The 23509-nt window shown below is 42.7% G+C and overlaps 1 protein-coding gene across 1 annotated transcript; it reads left to right on the plus strand.

Annotated features, from left to right (window-relative positions):
- The first annotated feature begins 1662 nt into the window (after positions 1 to 1662).
- DAPP1 (dual adaptor of phosphotyrosine and 3-phosphoinositides 1) lies at positions 1663 to 22465 on the plus strand. Its single transcript, XM_080343347.1, has 9 exons — positions 1663 to 1788; positions 9602 to 9724; positions 13061 to 13194; positions 16758 to 16888; positions 18364 to 18411; positions 18636 to 18698; positions 20464 to 20549; positions 21118 to 21205; positions 21614 to 22465. The coding sequence occupies exons 1-9, from the start codon at positions 1727 to 1729 to the stop codon at positions 21662 to 21664; spliced, it is 786 nt and encodes a 261-aa protein (XP_080199473.1). The 5' UTR covers positions 1663 to 1726; the 3' UTR covers positions 21665 to 22465.
- Positions 22466 to 23509: the final 1044 nt, after the last annotated feature.

Raw genomic sequence — 23509 nt, forward strand, 5'->3', positions numbered from 1 at the left:
GAGAACAAACAAAGCAGCTTTCAGAAGACGAGAACAATAATACATAAATCTATCCAGCAAATACAAGCAAACTGTGGAGATGTCAAAAGCACCTATTTAACCAAAGATGTGGATTTGGGGATCAGCTTACCAAAGACAATATGAGACCACACGCTTCCAGTAAGCAGCAGAGGAAGAGACAAACTCAGAAAGATGATTTTGTTTTTCCTAACCAAAAACAAGTAGTTTTTTTGAGATGAACAGTCAGGTACAGGGTCAGAGCACCTGGTGGTCAGGGAGAGCACAATTAGAAGCTAAACCAGTAGGACAGGCTGATGTGACATATGGAAACTCTATGCAGCTTTTCCCATTTGGGAGGTTAGAAAAGCTCTTCCAAAATTGATTTTCAGGCTTTTCATGAGACTCTTCCAAATTACTCTTAGCTCCACATTGAGCCTGCTGTTCATATGATTGCTTATGAGAAAATAATAGCCATTCTGGCCTCTTTAAAGATCAATTATTCTGGAAACAACTTATTTCCAATACCAGATACCTGGTGAAAACTTCAGTGTCAGTGCAGGGCCAGTGGCTTCCATGGCAAAGCCATCCCCAGCGATGGTACCACACCTGGGAGACCTGCGCTGCACACCCCATGGGTCACTTGGCTTTGGGGATGTGCAGTATTTAACACCTGACACTCACAGAATAAACACAGATTTCACATAGACAAGGTCCTTAGGGACATGGTTTAGTGCTAGAGTTAGGTTATTGTTGAACTCTATGATCTTTAGGATCTCTTCCAACCAAAATGATTCTGTGATTCACCTTAATCCAGAAACCTCCACGGATTTCCTCAGTGAGTACTCTGGCTGACACAGAAGGGTTGAGGCACATCCATTGCAAGAGAAAAAGGAATATACATGAAAAGCTGCAGAATATGAACTTCTGGGACACGCAGATTAAAGTAATAAGAAATATTAGTGCCAGGAGAGGTTTACATTGGATATTAGGAAACATGTTACGCCTTGGCTGAACACTTGCTTCTTGACATATGTCTGATGAGGAGCGGAATGAGGGAGCTGGGGCTGTTCAGCCTGAGAACAGGAGCTGAGGGGAGACCTGATCGCTGTCTGCTACTGCCTGAAAGGAGGTTGGAGCATGGAGGGGTTGGGCTCTTCTCCCAGGTAACAAGTGATGGGACAAGAGGAAATGGCCTCGGGTTGTGCCAGGAGAGGTTTAGATTGGATATTAAGAGAAAATTCTTCATGGAAAGGGTTGTCAGCATTGGAACAGGCTGCTCAGGGCAGTGGTGGAGTCACCATCCCTGGCGGGGTGTAAAAGGCGTTTAGATGAGGTTCTTAGGGACACGGGTTAGTGCTGGAGTTGGGTTGGGTTATGGTTGGACTGGATGACCCTGAGGGTCTCTTCCAACCCAAATGATTCTATCATTAAGTGTTCAGGGAATAATGGATTCCAGTACGGGAGACACACACGGCACACACCGGGCACCCCCAGCTTCCTCGGGGGGGCTCTGGCCAGCGCTGCTGAGTGGCCCCGAGGATCCCTCGGGTCAGTTCCCTTCCTCCCCCCGGCAGCGATGCGGGGCGGCCCCTCCCGGGGCGGTGCGGTCGGTCCCGCTGCCACCGCCCCGTCCGCTCCCTCACTTCCTCAGCGGCCCGCGGGGGCGGCCGCCGGCAGCCGGCGTCCCTCGGCGGGGCGAGGGCCGGGACGAGAACCGGGGGGGACCATGAGCCAGCGCCAGGAGCCGCGTCCCGCCGAGCCGCCGGGAGAGGAGCTGGAGGCGCTCGGGTAAGGGGCGGTCGGGGGTCATAACCCCGGGGGGTCCCTGCGCGAAGTAGCCGGGCTGACCGACGGGGCAGGAGATGCTAGTTCTTGATGATTCTATGAAATGAAACGAGGTGTAAGAAACTGGGGTTTGTTTTAACGAGGCCACTGAAGGGCTCTGTGAGCCCAGGACAGGGTGCAGCCCCTCGGGGAAGCCCAGCGACTCGCCCCTGGGGTGTGTTTGAGAGGCCGGCAGGCTCCTGTGCACAGAGGATGCTGCGGATGGGTTGGAGAAATATATTCTTCCCGAAAAGGGCTGTCAGGCATTGGAACAGGTTGCACAGGGCAGTGGTGGAGTCACCATCCCTGGAGGGGCTTAAAAGCCATTTAGACAAGGTCTTTAAGGACATGGCTTAGTGCTAGAGTTCGGTTATGGTTGGACTCTATGATCCCAAGTTTCTATTCCAACTGAAATGGCTCTGTGATTCTATGAAATTAGAGCTCAGGCAGGCGTTTCAAATGTAGTGGACCATGAGAGGGCTACAGCTTCCCCCAGAGAAGCTCTGCCATGTTGAAACCTCCTGAGTTGTGTGTCCCGGGTTGTGCCATGTTGTTTACCTGCCTCTCAGGGCATCACCAAACCCAGAGCTTGTCCTCAGAGCTGCACTGTCCCCTTGGCCATCTCCCTACAGAGATCTCCCACATCCCAGCTGTGATAAGGGTATCGCCCTCACTCAAAAGCAAAACCCGAGGAGCGAAAGAAGGAAGGCCGAAGGTTTCAGCAGAACTGGTTCCCCATCCAGTGTGACTTGTGTGTTGCCTGCCAGTTAGCTTTGGGTTTTACAGGAGGAAGGTTTGGGTTGTGTTCTTGCCGGCAGCATTGCCATGGATGAGGAGAAACACAGGCTGGAAGAGCAGCAGAGGTGGCACTGGGAGGCCAGGGAGGGAAGGGTCGGTGGCAGCAAAGCAAAGGGAAGACAAAGCATAAGAAGGGACAGTGAAGATACTGGAAAAGCAAAATGTCCCTGATGTAATTTCTGCATTCAAAAAGAATAAATAGAAAATTAAATGTTTATTGGTTCCTGAGTACTTACAGATAAGGACCAAATCATGGGGGGTGAAGGGGGGTTGTGATTAATTCACTTAGTGAAGAAATTGGAGTGTAACAAACAGACTTGGAATTAGTATCTCCACACTGCTGATATTTCCCCATATTGAGAAGAACCTGTTATTTAAGTGCCTGTTTCTGAAGCATATAACAAATATGAAATGGAAGTAATTTTGCAATGGCACCCAGTGGCCATTATATACTTTTATTTTACATCTGTAAGATAACACTCATCCTAAAAAACTATCTATGGGGAGGGAAAAAAAAAGAGCTGCAGCTGCTGTAGGAAGGATGATTCCTAATTGCCAGACTTTTATTCATTTAGACTATAGAGTCTGAGTTGATTTATGCCAGTAACCTGTGCTTATGAACAGCCTCCCTGGTTGGCAAGGAGTTCAGCCTCATAGATAATCTTGTAGGACTGCAGCTTGACGTGGTGCCTGGTGTGGTACCAGTATGGATGAGAAGGCTACAAACATGCATTTTTTAAAGCTGTCACTTCTTTATTTTAATTACACTTGTATTGAAAACCCAGACTTTTCACCCTGCCACAAAATACTAAGCATCTCCGTCAGTTGAGTTAAGCGCACTAAAGAAGAATAAGCAATGCCAAGCACAGATTTCCTTCAGATTATTAAACAATTATTTTTGGCTAATACTAAAGCCACTTTTTTTGTTTTTCAAATAGAAGTCCTGACACACCAAACATCCTGGTAGCAGAGTCTAAAAGATCTCTTAATGTAAATACTTCCTTGGCTGTGAGAAGTCAGTGTGTCACTCTCCTGACCATAACATTCAATTCTTAGCCACCACAATGTTGTTTTTACCCTAAACTTAGTCCCTGGTGCTATCACAGTGCTGAGTTCCCCTTAGACCTGACACAGTGTCTAGCACAACTGAGACCAATTCTGGTGAGGAATATATGTCATTGCCACAGTAAAGACCAACAGACAAGTATAATTCAAATGAGCAGCTTTGACATTCACATTCCTTTAGGGAGGAATCCGAAACAGGTTATTTTAGAGCTTCTGCTTTACTGCTCAAAAATTAAAGTAGCTAAAGGTTTGAAGAAGTGTAAAATAGGAAGTGCTGCTTTACTTTTAAGAGAAAGGAGAGTGGGTAGCAGGATATCCTTGTAGTTTACTCAGAAAACTGATCATCAAAACAAAGTTGGCTGCAATGTAGATGGGCATAGAGCATAAAAAACTCCCCTCTGGGTACCTGACCTGGTATTTGCTGGGCTGTTCTAGATTAATACTCCTATAATTAGACTGAGAATATCAGAGCTGGAGGAAGGGAGAAGAGGAAAAGAAAGTCAATGGATACAAACTGCAGCTTTATTTTACCCCGCTCTAGAGATATCCCATGTGTCACAGGAAAAACAATCAAGAAATAAGATTTGAGCATCCCACTTATCATTGGGATTACACAGTCACTGAAAGATCTAGACATATCCACAGCTGTTTCTCAGATTGGATTGTTTTTCTCCAGAGCCTCAGTATTTGTAAGGATGGACTTTTTACATCACAACAAAGGAAATCGAGAGTGATGGGTTTGGCATTGCTTAAAAAAACCCAAGCAAACAACAAAAAACCCCAACAAAACACAGAAAACAAACCAAACACAACCAAGCCAAACAAACACAACCAAGCCAAACAAACACAACCAAGCCAAACAAACACAACCAAGCCAAACAAACACAACCAAGCCAAACAAACACAACCAAGCCAAACAAACACAACCAAGCCCCAATCAACTCACCCCCCCCAAACCAAACCGCAACCAAAAAACCCAAACTATTTTTTTAAGTCTGAAGTGGCTTATATTTATTTGGAGAGTTTGGGTGGTCAATCAAGAGTTCAAAGTGGAAATTCACATTCTCTCAGCTTCCTTGTCAATGTGTTTATAGGTGGAACTAACGGCAAGCAAAAAGCTAGATTAAAATCAGAGCACGTTGTTAAAAACGTGTTACCTCATTCATTAACTTCTTCCCTAAATCTACCCCAATACTTAAAAAGGGGGCACTGAAGTTTCTCAAGGAGATACAAGCATCTTAGCCTAAAGGAAAAGGACATTGTGAATCTTCTTTGAGGGTCTCTCTGGCTATTTCTGAAGCCAATTATTTTCCCAATCACATTATTGCTGTTACCGCTCTAAGGACACCCTGCCCGCTGCAGTGGCTGGTCACACATAACCTGAGTTTGGGGAATTCCAGACTGCAATTCACTCTATTTGCACAAGAGACGAGAATGTGGAATATCCCGTCATACAAGTGGTTACGGGCTGGTCTGGTAACACAGCTTCTGTCCCAACATCGGTGACGCTGTTTGTCTTTTGGAGGTGAGAGCGATGGGGCAAGAGGAAACAAGTTTTTGTAACCTCTTTCCTTTCGCAGTTGAAGTGGGTTTTGTCATCCCTTGCAGCACAGTTTTTACCTTCCTCCAGCTCCAGGTTTGACAATACACTGACAGCTGGTATTTGGTAAGACTGGACGATACACATTATGTTTAGTTTTAGCAAGAGAAGAGAAATTAGACCACAGGCCTAGACCAGATGGTGATAAAACTGGAGAACTGAGGAAATGATGTGACTGGGATAGGGCAAATTATCCTAAGAATGTTTTTCTTTCATCTATATTTCTCATGGCAACAAGGGCAAAGTTACAACAGCTAGAAAGCGGGCAAAAGAAATGGGTGGAAATCAGAACAAAGGCAGCTGAAAGAAGGGAGTGAGAAAATGGAAGTGAAAAGCAGAAGCTGAACTAGTGAAAGCCAACAGTTAGAAGACATGAAATTTGAGACTGGATACACCGATGTTACTTCCTCATAGTTCTATTTTTAAATTATTTTTCCTGTGAAATGACACCCTTGTATTCCAACAAAGTACTTTGCATAGGTGTATGCTTAAGCGTTCAGTGTGACACATTGATAGGACGTCTGATAAACACCAATGTCGGTTGCATCTTGGCATTCTCACCCTTTTGTTGGTTCTCTCGACCTCTGTCGGGTTGTGTGCCATTAAAAATGTTGCTAAAACTTCATTTTTCCTAATGAAAAAGAGCCCTTTGTGACTTCCAGATGATAGGTAACACTTCCAGGGTTTGATATTAGGAAAAAAGTCAAAATGAAGTAAAACAAACAAACAAAACACCCACCAGAAGCCTTGACAGATCTGATCCAAGATCCAGCACGCTGAGAACAGAGAACTAGGAAGGCTATTTTGTAGAGTCAGTTTTGGAATAAAGCACATGAAAATCATTGTGTCCAGCCAAATGAAATAAGTCAGTGCTTTGTTGGTCACTCCATCAAACAGTGCAGTGTATTTCTCCTTCAAATTAAGATGTGAATACATCCTTGAGGCTCAGTGTTATTCAGAGCAGTTATTTACCCTGGGTGGTTTTCTTATGGTGGTAGATATTGGCAAGTTTTGCATCTTTTTTTTTTTAATATTAAAAAAAAAATCTACCACAATGAGTTTAATTTTCTTACACTTTGAAACTATATATCACTCAACATTCATCCTGTTGTTAACCATAGATGAGTGTTTGTGTTCCTTGTGCATTCGGATACTTTTAAAAGTTAATCCACCTGATGCCAACTGCAGGTTTATTCACCAGCTCCTATTTACATAGGCAGAAATGTTTTGCAAAATATCTGTATGGTTTCTTTGTCAACAGCATTAGCAGGAACAGTTGCCATACCTAAGGGCTGTCTGATCTGCAGACGACATGGAAATGAAGTTTCGTTACCGTTTTTCTTTGAAGGATCTTGAATTGTTAAAGAAAAGAACAAATGAACACTCCGAAAAGCAGGAAAAATAGTGTGGTCCTTCCACAACACAAACACGCTTACAAGTACGGGACAGAGAGATCTAATGTAACTCAGGACAAAGTCAAAGCACCAAGAATGGATGGCAGCAATTATAAACTCTGAAACTGAGATTGCTAGTCAAATCAGCTATAAGGAACCAAAAAAGGGGAGCGTGTGGGGTTTTTTAATAGGAGAAATGAAATAATTAGAAAAGAAAAGCCTCCCAGAAGTACGTATGTGTGCAAGACAGGAGGATGTGCAAGGCCAAGGGCAGCCAGCAGAAGTAGCTCTGAAGCAGGGAAGGACTTTCCTCTTTCTCCTTGTGATTCTTCAGAGAAATTTGAATCAGGAGCCCCAGGCAATTTCTACAGTGCTGGTGGTTTTCAGTCTGGTTTTTGTAATGAATACAAGACTCTGTAAGTTGGGTCAAATGAAGTTGAGTTTTGGAAGTACCTTCAGAAAGATATGCAAGATATCTTCTCCCAGGCAGTCAGCAATAGGACAAGGGGCCATGGGCTTCGACTCTGCCAGGGGAAATTGAGGCTGGAGATGAGAAAGCAATTCTGTGCAGAGAGAGTGGTCAGGCATTGGAAGGGCTGCCCAGGGAGGTGCTGGAATCACCGGCCCTGAAGGTTCTTAAACTGAGATTGGACATGGCACTTAGTGCCATGATCTAGTCAATGGACTGGAGCTGGACCAAGGGTTGGACTGGATATCTCTGAGGTCTTTTCCAACCCAGTCGATTCTGTGATATGCACAGTGGTTCAGAATGAAAGAGTTAAGATAATTCAGCTTTTTGAAGGACTTGCCAGGGGCTTCAAACAGATGCATGTTTGTAACACCTTTTGATTTTATAAATTTCTTGTTTTAAGAAGGCAAGAAGATATAGTACGATGTTTTCTATCAACAGCTTCCTCCACCTCCACACAGAAGATAACCAAAGCTAAAGGTGCCGGCCCTTTACAGCATCTTGCTGAATGAGCTGTATCTCTCACCTTGATTTGCCTGCAAATTTCAAAAGAACTGCCTAAAAGATCTTTTTCTAAACAAGATAAATAAATATAAACCCTCTGGCAAACACTTAAATTCAACTGAAGTGTATGGAGTAGTGTTCTAGTCGGTTTCTTTTTAGTCCTGTTCACTGCTATTTGTGCCATCGGGCAGGCTTGATTGGGAGAGCAGCCTGTTTGCGTATTGATTTACCTTCCTGGTAGTCAAACGCTATATTTTCCAAAACATTCTTAAATTTTACCTGTGTTTGTGCAATTGGAACAAAGTTTGGGGGACCATTTTCACAGCGGAATATCCAAGTAACCTGACAGTTGTTACTGATTGAACCATCTGTGACAGTCCGGAGGAGAATAAAATAGATAGATATATATATAGATATATATATATAACACAGTGACTTGGGCACCAACATCTGTATTATTGTCTCACATCCACTTCTACTTTTTAAGCTGAGCAAGAGGAACACGGTAAAATTTGAGGCATTTTTGCCTGAGACAACATATTTAGGCAAGAAGAACGAATGGTACAGCCTGGTCAGCAAAGATTTAAAACTGCACTTTGAAACGTTATTCTCCCAATTAAGTTGGAATGCGTTTTTTTTGTATAGCAGTAAAATTTTATTAGTCACTGGAATTTTATGTGTAAAGCAAGAGTTTAAACAGAACATTTTTTAAGCTTAATTGACTTCTATTTTAAAATCTCAATAAAAGGCTTTTTGGAGATAAGGTGTGTGCCGATACGATCCTCATCGCATCAGGACTCATCTGACCTTTGCCTGTTACTTACTTGGGCAGTTAATCCCAAAGCGGATTTTGGCTGACAGGTGTTTCAGAGGATGACACGTTGATCTTTAAACATTCATTATTTTATTCTAGTGTGTAGATGGTCCCTGAAGCACGTTCTGGAGCCAAAGCAGCAACATGCTGCCCGTATTGAGTTTCACGTGGGGCTTGTCTTCCACAGGGTTAACAGCCTGGAGTCTCTTATATAGCAATTTATCAGCCAGCTGGCCTTTCAAATAGGCAGCTCAGAGTTAAAACTTTGTGGGAGATGCCAAGTTTAGTGGCGATTTGCAATGAACAGATAAGGAGAAAGAGGGTACAATTGCACCTCCTCGCAGTTTGAAGATTGTCATGATACAAGGGGCAGGAAGAGCTGCGATCACACTATAGCTTTCGGTCAAACAGCATCCCCTCCTGCACCAGAGCTTCTGGAGCATGTATATAATTATCCTTAATATCTGCACGCAGCATCTCCAGCAGGATTTACCATATTAAAATAAATAAATGAAGCTAGTTTTAACAGAAGTTAAATGAAGCAGGTGTTTAGATGTTCCACTGCATAGTTCAGACCACCTATAGCCAAGTGGGAACAATGGCAAGATTTCCTAAATTTTCACTTCAAATTCCATCAGTTAAACTTACTCTATTGCTTCTTGCAAAAAGATTATTTTGCACATGAAATTTTTAAGCTTAGGCAAAAAAACCCCGTGTTTGAGTGCAGATCTTAACAGTGCACGTGAACTGAGCTCGGGAAACACAGAGTTTGGGAGGAGTTTGCCCCAAAAGAGGAAACGTAGCAAAGCGTGTAGATATGTCAGGAAGCAAAGATTCTGAAAATAGGCAAAAGATCCTGTATACCCCCCCAAATTGCTTTCACCTTATCAGCAGAGACCTGGGTAAATTGTTGCTTTTGCAAGGGTTTTTTTTAGATAAAGCAAAACGTCAGCTGTTTGCACACAACTTCATAGTTAAAACCAATATGTCAAAAGGAGTGTGCTGAACGGGGTAGAGTTCTGTGCAATGTGCCTGTAAGAAGGATGGTAACTCAAAATCACAGCAACGTTAGCAGCAGAAACCGCCGGTCAAGAGCTGAGCTAATGATGCTTTAACACCTTGTGTCTTCCCAGCTGGTACCACGGTAACCTCACTCGACACGCAGCAGAAGCGCTGCTGCTTTCCAATGGGCAGGATGGAAGCTATCTCTTGAGGAAGAGCAATGAAAGAGAAGACTTGTACTCCCTCTCTGTACGGTACGATGTGCACACAAGTCAGTTTATCTAACAGTTTTAAACTCTTCACTTACTCTCAGTTTGTCTCATGCATTGAGATGACGTGCAGATTTCTTACTAGGGCTTGAACTGTTTTAAAACATGTTCCTAATGATATAACACAGCTGAATTTTTTTTGTTAGAAGAGAAATACAATTGATTTGATTTAGAAATTGCTCTCATTTTTGCAAACTATGAGTTAATGTTATTGGCAAAAACCATAACTCAATGGGTCTCCTGTAGATGTCCAGTCTGCATGGTAAAAACCTCTAAGTCAGTTACAAGGGTTTAAGAAACAGCTGATGGGAATAGAGAAGTTTTATGATGAGTGTTGTAGTAAATATACCAGTTAATAGGCAAAAACTTCACCAGTTTCTGGATCACTGTATAGGAACCATCATCTGAGGGACAATACGATGTTTTCCTGGGTTATTTTACTTCTCAGTTTTGAGCTAAGACTCGGTTTTAGCCAGTAACACACAACTAGTTCAAACAATATCTCCCAAGATATCAGGCCCTTGAAGTAATCAGTAATTTACATCCTATCAGGATGCAGACATTTTAGAGCACACGTAGCCTATAGGCCTGGGCACTCACCACTCAATCACATTCAAGGAATCTCCCAAGAAGCCACAATATTTTAGAGAGACCATACGAAAGGTGCTTGTATTAGACACACAAGGTAGTTGCTGCACATCAGCTGGATTGAGGTGACCAGCCCTAAGTACATTTTCAGCCTTTGGTAACTGTATGAGATATTAAGCCTTTAACAATGAAAGTTAAAGCTAGTGCCTTTAAGCCCATTTTTGCCTCAAACTGAACAATTAGTGACCACAGCTCAGCTGAATCCCCGTAACTTCTTCAGCTAAAGTCACTTTGATCAATATAATGGTGGTAGTTATTCAATACCTTAATAGATGGTAACACAGCATACGCCCTTGAAATTGTGACTTTCTGCATGGTCGGTACCGGGAGCTGTTATAATTTGGAAGTTTAGTCACTTGGAAACTGAGGAAAATGCAATTTGCATGTACCCTGTTATAAAAGGCAAATATGACTCACTTCACTCATCTCTGATAGAAGACCCAGGAGCAAGTGTGCCCGTACATACACTGCTGAAATTATTGCTGCTATAGATAGCCGTTCATACAAGGAGCTTGGGGGGTGCCTGGTAGATCTGTAGGTGGTGTTACAAAATAAGTATTCAGAGTAGCAATCAATGAATTGAATGCAAGTCTTGGGAAAGAGAGTAGTCGCATTTATAAGTAATAGCATTCTGTTAAAAAAATATATGTATTTAAAATGAATCATTGTTTTTCTGGTTAATATTTTTGACTGTAAAATGTAACTGAATATTATTTAATCTACCTCTAACAATTAAAAAAAATACTGTCTTGAAGGCAGTTGCCAAAGGCACTCAGGAAACAATCTATTGTAATAAAATGTGAAGAGCTGTTCTCTTAATAGGAAACAAAAGCTAAAGTGTTAATTAATGAGAATAAATTTGCTGCTTTAACAAATTCTAGCCTTAGAAGACCTGGCAAAGACCTACAGGCCAATTCCAGTCTTTAGTTTGGCTCCCCATGTAGTAACAAGAGCCACTTTCTGCATTACCATGTGAACTGAACGTCCCAAGCTGGAGTTTGATCTTTTATTCTCTTACAGGAATTTCTGGTGAAGCTGCTCCCTTGAAATACTGAATTAGATTTTAAAATGTTGTAATAATTTGCTACTGTTCTCTTAAGTTTTCCTTTCCATTTTTTTTGTGACTAATATTGAAACTTCATTTTGGAATAAGTCACTCAGTTTTGTTCTGATACTTTTTTGTGTAAAGCCTAATTTTAGCAATTTTAGCAGTCATTTTCTTTCCTAAAATTCTACAGCTTTACTTTCTGCCTCACAAGGAACTTCAGTCATTACTATAGGGCTTTTTTAAAAGGCAACAGAGCTCAGAGACATCCCTTGAGGGTTTTATTGACAGCTGCAGAGAGATGACACATGGCCTGAAATCCCCTCCCCAGCTGCATTAGCCAACTTTAAAAAGGAACTGGGAAATGAGGTAGAAGTTGCTCTCATTGCAACATGGTGTTTCCCGTGAAATTAAATGAAGAGATGAAAACCCTGCGGCAAAGTCACATCAGCTATTTTGCACCTGGCTTACACATGCGGGAGGTTGATGTTCTATTATACAATATCATGAGTACTACATGATGTATACTTGAGTACTGTTGAAATACGTGTTTGAAATGATAATCTCTTGTGGAAGTGACAATAATCATAGAATTATTTAATTTGGAAGAGACCCTCAAGATCAGAGTCCAACCATAACCCAACCAAACTCCAGCACTAACCTGTGTCCCTAAGAACCTCATCTAAACGCCTTTTAAACCCCTCCAGGGATGGTGACTCCACCACTGCCCTGGGCAGCCTGTTCCAATGCCTGACAACCCTTTCCAGGAAGAATTTTTTCCTAATATCCAATCTAAACCTCCCCTGGAATGAAAAAGACACTATAAACACCTTTATTCACTATATTTTCTACATACACTTTCCCTGAGACAAGGTTTTCTCTGGACTGTTTTGGGTGCTAGTAACATTAACAGAAGTAACGCTTTCACAGGAGAGATACTCGCACTTCACCGACTTCCGAAATCTAAATAATTCCCCGTCCGGGAAGCGAGTCCTCACACACTTCTCTAAATACCATCAGCTCTCACAAACAGGTGCTGCTACTTCCCTGACAGAAGAAGAACCAAAAAGGACCTTGGTTCATATTGGACAGTGCCCACCATAGAGGAACCATTCGCCTGAGTACAGAGACGAGCAGACAAATCCTAAAGCCTTACGTATCTAAACTTAGGTTATTAAATCTCCATTTGTGTGCAAAAAGGAGGCAGCCTATTTTTGAACGAGAAACAGAAGACATTTTTAATGAGAAGAAAAGACACATACAGAGTAATACAGCTACACTATCAAGACTAAGGGCTAGTAAGCAAGGGGATATCATCCTGCTTAGAGGGCTGCAAACCTCATTTGTAAGCCTTTTTACTGATAGCTGCAAGAGTTAAGTTAAATTGACCTTTCTAGGCTTTCATCATCTCGTATCTGTAAAGCAACAATTAGATTTTTCTTAATAAACCCAAGTCTCAGATGTGTTGAGTATTAGTAAAGGGCAGTAATAGCAGCAGTATTTCTGCTAGGACAGAGATTTTCAGCCTGTGATCTGGGCCAGATTTGCCATAGTGGAAGCTGCTATTTAAGGACTATACATGCCAAATGCCTTGACAAATTTTCCTTTTTTGTGTGTGTGTGTTTTAGGGGAAAAGATTCCGTGAAACACTTCCACGTTGAACACATAGGAACCTCATTCAAATTTGGATTTAATGAATTTTCTAGCTTGAAGGAATTAGTCATGCATTTTGCAAATCAGCCTTTAATTGGCAGCGAAACAGGTAAGGAGAGCCATATGTTTGTATGAACATATTTGTAGTCGTGCTTCACACAGGTCTAAGGATCTTCCCATGTGTTATCAGGTAGATTTGCCACTGAAGCGTTCATCCTCAGAAATTCACATTTGTATTAAACTCAATTATCTAAGATGTTCCTCTTCAAAAACTCTTTTGAGTATTCTGAAGATGAACTACGTGTAAGCTTACTGGGTTTTTGCTAATTGGGGCATGAGCTCCTTTTGATTTCTCAGGGTGAGAGAAGGAAGCATTTCAAAATACACATGTACTGGGAGGAGTGCAACCTTCTCAACAAGGGCAAAACCAAAGCAGGGCGTTCAGTGAGGAAATACACGTTCAGCTATGAAGCTGAAATCCCCTCAATGCGATAAATGGAAAAGAGACTTGAAATGGTTTAGCTCCACTATTCTTCATCCAAGGAAGAAATCTACAGTGGTAGGGGATGTGCCCTGTATTACCTCTCCCTTTCTGTCTACAGTAGATCAAGCTACTGGTACCATCTGCCATCACAGGGATTTGTCTTGTTTTTAAGAAAAAGGAAAGCACAGGCTTCTTTAGCAGTCAATGTGCTACCTGAATTAAGAGTCAAAAGGTTAAACTTGGTTTGCACAAATATGTTGAACACCACCAGACCGGAATCCCCAAATATAACCATGACAACACCAGTTTCAGGTTTAGCTTCAAATGTTAAGAGTTGAAGATGCATCTGCACAAGTTAGCACCAAAAACTTCAGTATCCTGTGTAGAGAGTATACGCAAATAACTCACAGACTAATGGTAATTATATATGCAAGTGACCAGTTAAAGAATAGCTGGTACATGCAATAACTAATATGTCACACACTAAATACGCACCAGTGCTCTTGTAACGCAAGCATTAAATTCAAGGTTTGCTTCACGATGTTTTTCCCCCTCAAGAAAAACACAGAGACACACTCAATATGGCACTTGTATCTTTCAAATCATTCTCTTTTTAAGTTGCTTTTAAGAGCGTTTCAAACACAGAGCTGCTTACATGCTTTTTTTGCACAGTAAGCTATTTTTCCTGTGAAATCAGACATGCACCCCCAGGCCTAACACTGTGAAGATTACGGTTGACATATAAAACCCGTATTTCCCCATTCCTTCACTGCATGTGTTGCAGACATTAGTACTCAAGGCATTGGTGTTATGTGACCTCTGCGGACAGGATCAACACCGCTGAATGATGGGCTCACTTGTCGCCTTAAAGCTCCCTAATCAGATTCTGCTGGCTCTGTGAAACCTCTTCAAGTTGGACGTGGTACAGAACAAGAAAAGCCATTTGAACATCACATCAAGAAACCTCCTGCCCTCCCTTACCGTGGATAGCAGTAGAGAGGAAGACACAGAGACCCACAAGACACAATATATAATGGTTTCCACTATTTTCCATTTAAGTTCTGTCTCACTGGAGCCAGTTTTGTGTCTGAAGAGACACACCAGATTTGGATCAGCGCTTGAACACACAGGAAACTGGTCTATGGGGCACAGCGGTTCCTTCTTGCTGGGACAGCTGCAGGCTTGGGCTTCAAGCCCAACAAACCGTGTCTCACTACAGCTTCATTTAACACTCCAAATGGCTACATGGCCTTGCATCTATTTTTCTGCAGAGTAATACGCACGCTTCCTTCTGAAACACAGATAATTTAAAGGAAATTGTGGCTACTATGTTCTGCGAGATACACCAGCTTATTGAGCAGCCAAGCTGAATCTAGTCAGTAACAAGGTTGAAGCAATATACTATCATATTTCTATATTTCTATCTTTTTTCAAAGTGACACAGCCAACGTGTCATTTTTACATGTTTGCTTTGTTGGTTTTTACCTAAAATATTTTGAAAATGTATAAAAACTTTAAGTCATTACCCAGACCAAAAAAGCCAAAGTCACTTGAAGCTAACATTTCCAGCAACGGGACTGACTGTCGTTCTTCCTTAAAAATAGATATCACACACAAATGTGCAAGAATAATATTGCTACAGTGCAGCTTTTACTAGTTCTTTTTTTACAGTAATCAAGTGATTCTGTACAAGTATCTTTTGTGGAGAAAAAACACGGAGAACTTGCTAGGAAACAAATATTGTACAAAATGTTGAACTAGTCCTAGTTCTGCAACAGGGCTCTTCGTGCACGGTGTACAGATGATGCTACCCTGATTCTTTGCAACAGCTTGAGAGTAGTTTGTGTAGAGTGGTGACGGGAGTGTTCTCAGTTTCATTCTAAAGGATGAAGCATTTTTGTCTGCAAGGCCAGAGAGAATTAAACTGATTTTGACTTCTCAATGGCTGCCAGTTGAATAGATCACCTTTGCATACACCCCCAGTGCCTGCAAACAGATTTCAATTGGGTACTTCAAACACCATTTTTCCACTTCCCTTTGTCCCTCTTGCCATTACAAACTATACTTTAAACGTTATTTCGCTTTTAAATTACTCAGTCAGCTGCAGGTTTCAAATCCAAGTTCTTACCAATTCTATCATCCCTTCTCTTTGAAGAGCTGACAATATCAGCATAAAATGCAAATGGAGCCGTGTCTGGTGTGGCGTGACTTTATTTTTAAAGAGTGACATTAGATGCTGTAGCAATTACTGTTTTAAGAAGGTTCTCCACTATTGTGAATAGCGTAATAGATTCACTATTGAGAATCATGCAGAGAATGTGCAATGAACACGATCTTTTTTTGGAGAAGAAGGAAAAGCTATAATCAAAATGTTATTAACTGGAAAGAGCTACGGTAAAACAGTTAAAGGTGGTGGCAATGTGGGAAGCCTGCATCCGAAGCTCTGACAGATTAAGTGATTTACACAGCAAACAGTGGGTTGTTGGTCTGCATTTCAGCTCTAACTGTGAAACCCGTGGTTGAATTTGTTCTGCATTACCCACTTACTCCCAACTGGAAAGCAGGTTCAAGCAGGACACGACACTTGCCTTTAAGGGTTGTCTGATGGTCCTGTTCTGTTGTCGTCTTGATTTTTCACCACTTGCCATGCATTGCAGAAGGGGTTTAATTAGGCACTGCTTAGAAGCAGTGAAGAGGGTTTTCAGTCTTGTTTTCAGAGACGTAAGAACGAATTGACCCCCTCTGTACAGGGATAAGGGAATTAGGCAAGGTGCAAGTGTCCCAGACATTGAGGATGCTGAGCAACACAACAGAGCCAAGAAAGTGAGACTGGGCAAATGAATCCAACTCTGCGGTTTGTGTGATGGATTTTTGTAGAATATACCCTTCAAAAAGCGTAACCTATTAATATGATACATGTTAGAAATATTCGTCTAGTTTTATCAGGATGGCAGAGTAATTTAGAGCATCTGATTGTTTTCTGGGATGGATGTGGCCCAAGTCCTGCCCCTTTCCAAGGAAAACCCCTTACAGGGAGCGTCACAGAGATCCTGAGGAGTTTAATACCTTTCCCTAGAATTAAAAAGGTACAAGAGCTAAAGCTAATCCTTTAGAAACAGGCAACTACTCCCAGTTATTTTCTAAGACTGCCTTGCCAGATGACTCAACCCTGCTCCTTTTCTCTCCAGGAACCTTAATTGTATTGAAGCATCCCTACCCACGGAAAGTGGAAGAACCTTCTATTTACGAGTCCGTCCGAGTTCACACGGCGATGCAGACGGGAAGGACAGAAAGCGATCTTGTTCCAAACGCTCCCTCAGTAAGTTGCGTTCTGATGTGAGAGGTGCTTCTCCAGGCCCAAGTTTAGTGTGATTATTGGAATAACAGCAGTAATTCATCCCTTTATGTGTTCGTAAACACACAGAGTGTTGCACACCAAGCCCTTGTTTTGCCAAGCATCCTTTACAGCCAGTGGGAAACCTCTCCCTTGCCCCCCACAGGTAAGGGTTACACTAAATAGCAAAATCAAAGCTACGGAGTTTGCCACACTTTGTCTCACTCAGTGAATATGAGGATTAGTTGACAGGAAACGGACAGTAGTCTTGACAGACAAACTCATTATTTATTAGGGGTTTTTTTTGTAGTCTTTTTGGTTTGGTGAAATTGTTGTGCCCAGATAGCAAAATACAGCATCCTTCCTAACTGCAAGGAAAGAAGGAAAGTGCATCTGAATTTTAAGTCAGTTTAAAATCTTTTGGAAAAAAATAAAATTAAATAAAAAAATATATATACATACATACACATATATATTAAAAGATGTGCAAGACAGGCAGAGATGCATTTGGCATAAGAAACTCCAACTGAAGCATGGTACAACCAAGTTAATGACAGTACCTATATCCCAATAGATACATTACTCAAAACGGTTTTTTGGGCATTTTGACATTTGGTCTTTATTACTTCAGACTCACCTCAAAGCTGGAGGTGGCATTGCTGTATTCCGACACAGACTTACACCCACAACAGAGCAAAATGACAGAGAAGACCCTCCAACCTTTCAGCCCTAGTGGTTCTGAGCCCAGTGAAAAGCCGTGTCATGTTAAACGCTACACCGGACTGGTGCGAGAAACAAGAGAACATCTTCATATCCATTTGGGCCACCTGCTCTGACATCTGTGACTCACTCAGACAGTAATCAGAGACTTTAAATCCCCAGTAATTCATATCTAAGCGAGGCAGGTGGTTTGTCCAGAACAGAAAGTTTTAATGACATACTCTATTTTTAGAGAAAAAGAGGAAGAGTTACATTAATACGGGTTAATGAAGTTGATAAAAGAACATCCTCAATGTCTCTCTTCATGGCCAAGTTCCACTTCAATTTCCAAAGGAACTCTGCTCCCACATACAGCCAACAAAAAGGCAATAGTTTATCAAGAGCAAGTAGCAATTAACTTGGGAAGAATTTGGTTTTCAGAGGTCAGCAGCCTCACAATTAAGTCTTTACACAGAGCTTCAGCGAGCATCTGAAAAGTCATAAGGCCACTCATAGGGCAGAGAAACAGTTCAAAACCCAATTTCTCAATATTCAGGCCAGCAGCTTGCCGGGGAGGCTTGGTCTGAGAGACTGACTTCAGTGCTGGACCCATCCACGCCAAGTGACGACAAGGCACGGGGCCACAAGAAGGTTCCCCCAGAACAGGCTGCTCTTCCATCTTAGGGGTGTGGGCAAAGGGGGGGACGTGGGAAATAGAAGCAGAACTCAGTCTCTAACCCGCATCCCTTGTTACTTCACAGCTTGGGACGAAAGAAGGATATTTGATAAAACAAGGCAAAATAGTCAAGGTAAGGAAAACTCTTGCTCCTTCCACTTTTCCATCACCCACAGAAGACACAGACAGTGCAGAGCTGAAGTAGCTCCACCTGCAGAGGGGAACAGCGTGTGTTTGGGCAACAACAAAGCACAACTGTAAACCAGAACAAGTCAACAGCTTTAGAGGTTTTTCTTTCCTCAGAGACATTACACTAAATTCCAACAGGACAGTTAACATCTGTTCTTGCTTTTTCAGAACTGGAAGACGAGGTGGTTTACACTGCATAGGAATGAACTTAAGTATTTCAAAGACCAGACAGTAAGTAGCAAACATCAGTTCTACTCTTAAAACCTCTACTAAGGCAGCTGCAGCCTCCTCATATCTCTGGCTTCTTGCAGCCACGTCACAGCTTCCCAAGCTAAAGCTCCCACTCTGTCAGAGGGTTGTACCTTTCCAATAAAGTCAGGGCTTTGCTGATGACTTCAACAAGAGGAAGTTTTACAGTTGGAAAACATTTACTGTACTCTGTCAGCCTCACCTACTTGATACAGTTGTTGTTAACAGTGTGGTTTTGGTTGCTTTGTTCCACTTTCTTTGCCAGCTTTCAGCGGCAGCTTTGACACACGACCTAACAAGACAGCAGCGCTACTAAAACATTGCAAAATATACTATAGTATTTGCAGAATTACTTGATTGCATCCTTTTATTCCAAGTGATCACACAGCATACATGGAAAACCATTCAATTAAAAACAGCTGCCATCCTGGCACTCTGTCATAGATTAACCTGCTGCATTGGGGGAAAACAGCGTGTCCTTGCAGTTGCTGTTCCATTTCTCTCTTAAACTTAAACAAATAAATACCTCTAGAGTTTCTCCACCCTTGCAATACCTCCAGTTCAGGTTCCTTTATAAACACAGCCAAACTGTTTACCTCTGCCAAACCCTCTTTCAAGTCTCTAACACATTTTAATACAGCAACATACACAACTGCCCTCTTTCACCAAATATCACCGTTTATAAACAGTATTTACAGGCTCTTCCATCAGTTTTCATTTCATTTCAAGCCAACTCGCATTAAGTTTCTGGGATAACGTTTCAAAGGGCAGCTATCAAAACATTTGGGCAGCATTTGTGACTTACCAGGCAAGAAGGTGTCTTTGTTGGGAACACAGCCGCCTCCTCTGGTGTTTCCTGGCACTCCAGTTGTTGCTGTGGGGTTGCAGATACCAACAGTGGTGGCCATGAGATGGCATTTGTTAGCACACCCCAGCACAAGTGGCTTTCCTGTGGTGTGGTGGCTGTGAGTTATACACTACACCAGAGGAAAACATTAGGAGAGGGGAGAAAACACCAGGTGCCTCCAAACACCTGATGAAGGGCCATGGGAACAGCTGAGAGTGTTTGGGCAGAAAACGAGCTGTTCTGCTTCAGCTGCCTCCTGTGAGGTGCTCAAGAGTGCAACGCTGAGAGGAACAAATCAAAGGAGGACCCTCACACTTCAGGGAAAAGCAACATTTTAAGGGAGAGTTGTAGTCAAACACAGTTTACATCCCTGCACCTGAGCACTCTTGGACCTGTCCCAAGAGTGAGATGAATACACACCACTCATACAGCCAAGCTCATCACTCCTACTTCTGCCCCATTTGCCACTACCCAGCTTCATCCTTTTAAAGCACTTGGGCATTAATTAAATGTCCAACAGCTGGCTAGACCTCATAAGACCTATAACCATCCCCTTGTCTCCTCAACACAATACCAGATTTGCTGCTGGGTCAGTTACATTTGAATGTATTGACCAAACCCTCAACAGTCTGCATCCAGCTCCAACTTCCCTGCAGTGGAGATCTCCTCTGTTGTTTGTCCAGATCTGAACTGACTGTCCTTTTTCTTTTGTATATATTTAGCTCAATTCATCTCATGTCAGGACTGATGTTACGTTTGCTAGTTTGGATTTATGTCATTAACAGCTATTGTGCCTACCTATGCCTGGAAAAACCTAGTGTGCCTCTAGAAGCGTTGAACTGAACCAGCCTTATCTTCTATTTTCATTTGTTCCCGTGTTAAAACTGTTTTATTTCCAAGGCCACAGAACCGATTCGAGCACTCGACTTAACTGAATGCTCAGCCGTGCAATTCGACTATTCCCAGGAAAGAGTCAATTGTTTCTGGTGAGTCGCTGAGCTTTTTCCACCTCACTGGAAAGGTCAGAATAGCCAGGGAAGTTTGCAGTGTAATGACTGGACACTTCCGAAAGCTGCCCTGCAACCCTGATGTTCCTCTAAATCACAAGTCTCTTTCTGTCAACCAGCCTCTGTCATTTCTGCGTGGCTTTGCCAAATTACTGCTGCCAAACGAGTGTTTTCTTGGCAGGGAAGGTGTAGGTCTATATGTAGCGGGCATTTCTTTTCCTAATTCTGTAAGCACGTATAATCATCCCCTAGACCCGTGGAACTTAGGTACGGTCCAGTTCCCAGTTCAAACATGGCTACAGGTCACACAGTAACCACTTCTGTGCCCAAATGTGGGTCTTCTGTCCATATGGGACTCGGGCAGCACATCCCTGAGCTGTGAGTGACTGTAAACCATTCTTGCCCATAAACCTGGTGACTGAACAGGAGCGCAGCCTCCCTGCCCCGTCCCAACAACTGTTGGTGCAGGCCAGCTGCATTGAGCTTTAGGAAGAGCTACTGTTTTCTTCTAGCAATATAATGAATATTTTTAATGGTTTACTTACAGTTTAGTGTTCCCGCTAAGGACATACTACCTGTGCGCGAAAACTGGAATAGAAGCTGATGAGTGGATTAAAATATTGCGATGGAAACTGGTGAGTGACGTGCACCCTCGGTGCGGCCATCATCAACCCCCCAACACTGCAGCTCCCAAGCGCTACAGTTCTCCTTGTCTGCAAGAAGGGAAAAATTGTTCTGGAACATGTAGATTTGCTTAATGTATAAACCGGCAAACGCACTTGAGCATTTTTAGGATGCACTTTTAGCATATATTCATCATGAAGAAGAATTGGCTTCCATCTTTAAGGATGTCATTGTGTAGATGGTAAACAAGGTGGAACGTCAGCACAGACCACGTGTCAGGTCACGGAGGAGACAATGAGAAGACGATGTAAAGGCTTGAAAGCATTGCTTCCTTAAAAATACCGGTATTTGGGTTGGTCGTACTTGCCCACATCCACATGCCTGCAGACAAACAGTAACGGATTGTCTTTCTGTTCTAGGCACAAATACGGAAGCAAGCGGAGCAGCGTAACTCCGCCGTCAGTTCCTAGCTGTGCCCGCAGCGCCTCTGCTCCTCTTTGCCAAGGGGAGGGCATTGCTTACAAGAGGACGGTTTCCAATGTCCCCAGTACTCCTGGTGGGCACACGCGTGCGTGGATACTGCACACGGACACTTGCTTGCAGCTCTGCACACAAAGGATTCGTACAGCTGAGCGCTCTCGGGCTGTCGAGTCACACATGGAGACGGTTGCAAAATCAGCGTTGGTTTGATGTGCGTGGTCTATGTCTGCAGTGCACTCTTGATTCAAACAGCTGTTCACTCATCACAGAAGTAGTCACTGTTTAAAACTTCTGTGGTTATTCAGAGCACTGTTGATAACTTAGTGCAGGCTCCATCACAACTAACCATTAGCAGAGTAGTCTGTAACCTTGACCCTGTTGTTTAAAACCAGTCTTTTCTGGAAACATTAAATATTCCTTTTGTACTACCTGTTTAGGCTCCAAACCCAAAGAAAAATGACAGCAGTAATTACATCTTTGTAAACAGTATCTATGTTACAATCCAGAGAGTATTTCAAGGCCCTTTTCAAGGTGATGGATGAGTAACGGTTCTGGTCACGTACGTTTTTTACAGTTCAGAATTATACCGCAGTGATGGCTACAAATGAACAGTTGTTTCAAACAGCATCTATAGGTAACGGTGAGCGGCACCACATGAGCACAGTTGCTTACAAACTAGGAACAGGCGCCTGCTTCCCAGCACACGTGTGACAGAGCTGCCACGGGACTCCAAGGGTGGGTGACAGGGCTCTGCAGAAGCCTTTGCCTGTGGCAGCCACCAGCGTTGTTCACAGCTTTACAATCCCCCTTGAAAATGGGCTGAATTTTGTACTCTTTTGCCACGCAGAGAACTCAAAATGAGGTTTTGTCCAGAACTATGTTCCAGAATTAAGCGCTGCTTGCTTTATATTAAACGAGTAACAGAAAAGCACCACATAAAGACGTGGCAGGGCAGTGTCCAAGAGATGCCTTTACTGTGAGAACGCTGAAGAGGAGAAAGGGTAAAACATACTGGAAGAAAAACACAGATTTGAACATAAGAATAGCATTTTATTTCAACTTCAAAATATTTGTAAATATTTTTTTTATACAGACTGTTTTCTGAATAAAATGTCATTATAAAACTACCTAATGTGTTCGATATTCCTGTTAAAGCTTTGTCCTCCTTTCTCCCTTAAAGAAGTGGTTTAACAAACTGGCATCTCATTTAATTAAAAAGCTTTGATGAGTTTGTGTGAGAGAGAGGCAAGATAAAGGGAAGAGAGAGACTATATTCTCCAACAGCATCACTCTTCTATGAAAACGGCTTGGAAATGGAGCTCCAAGTGTAACCACAAAAGCAGCCTTCCCTTTTTCACAAGAACAGGCTGTGCTACAAAATATTAGAAGCAAGTTCAGCACATGGTGTCAGGAACTGAAGTGATCAATAGAAAGCGTGTTTGGCTGCCCTAGGAGGCAGAGTCAGACCAAGGCGTTGAACGGAGGCTCAGCAAGAGCAGGCCTTAGCTGGAACATGAACGCGTTTTACACACAGAAGCTCCTTGGGGCTCAGTTTCCAGCTGCTTCTGTAGTGACCAACAACAAAACTCAACCCAGGAGCTTATTTAAAGGAATACAGGTTGACTTTTTGATTTTAATCTCTGAGAGAGCTTTTGAGCCAAGAATTCCCAGTCCTTATTTTCAGCACCACCTTCTCCCCTCATCCTGCCCGATGCTGAAGGTGGTCAAGGTGTAAGCAAGGGAGGATGATGCCCTCTTTCCCAGCCTGAGGCAGAAACCTCTTCCTTCCACCAGCAGTGCTTGGTTTTAGCGTTGGGTGTCTACACTGGAGGCAT

This window comes from Nesoenas mayeri (genome assembly GCF_963082525.1).
Source record: "Nesoenas mayeri genome assembly, chromosome: 4".
NCBI lineage: Eukaryota > Metazoa > Chordata > Aves > Columbiformes > Columbidae > Nesoenas > Nesoenas mayeri.

What these genes read in the sequence shown, in the direction of transcription:
- DAPP1 (XM_080343347.1), top strand. Translation starts at nt 1,727, where the DNA reads ATGAGCCAGCGCCAGGAGCCGCGTCCCGCCGAGCCGCCGGGAGAGGAG. An exon ending in TTTAATTGGCAGCGAAACAG is followed by an intron (nt 13,195 to 16,757) that starts GTAAGGAGAGCC and finishes TTTTCTCTCCAG; the next exon opens with GAACCTTAATTGTATTGAAG. An exon ending in AGTATTTCAAAGACCAGACA is followed by an intron (nt 18,699 to 20,463) that starts GTAAGTAGCAAA and finishes TTTATTTCCAAG; the next exon opens with GCCACAGAACCGATTCGAGC.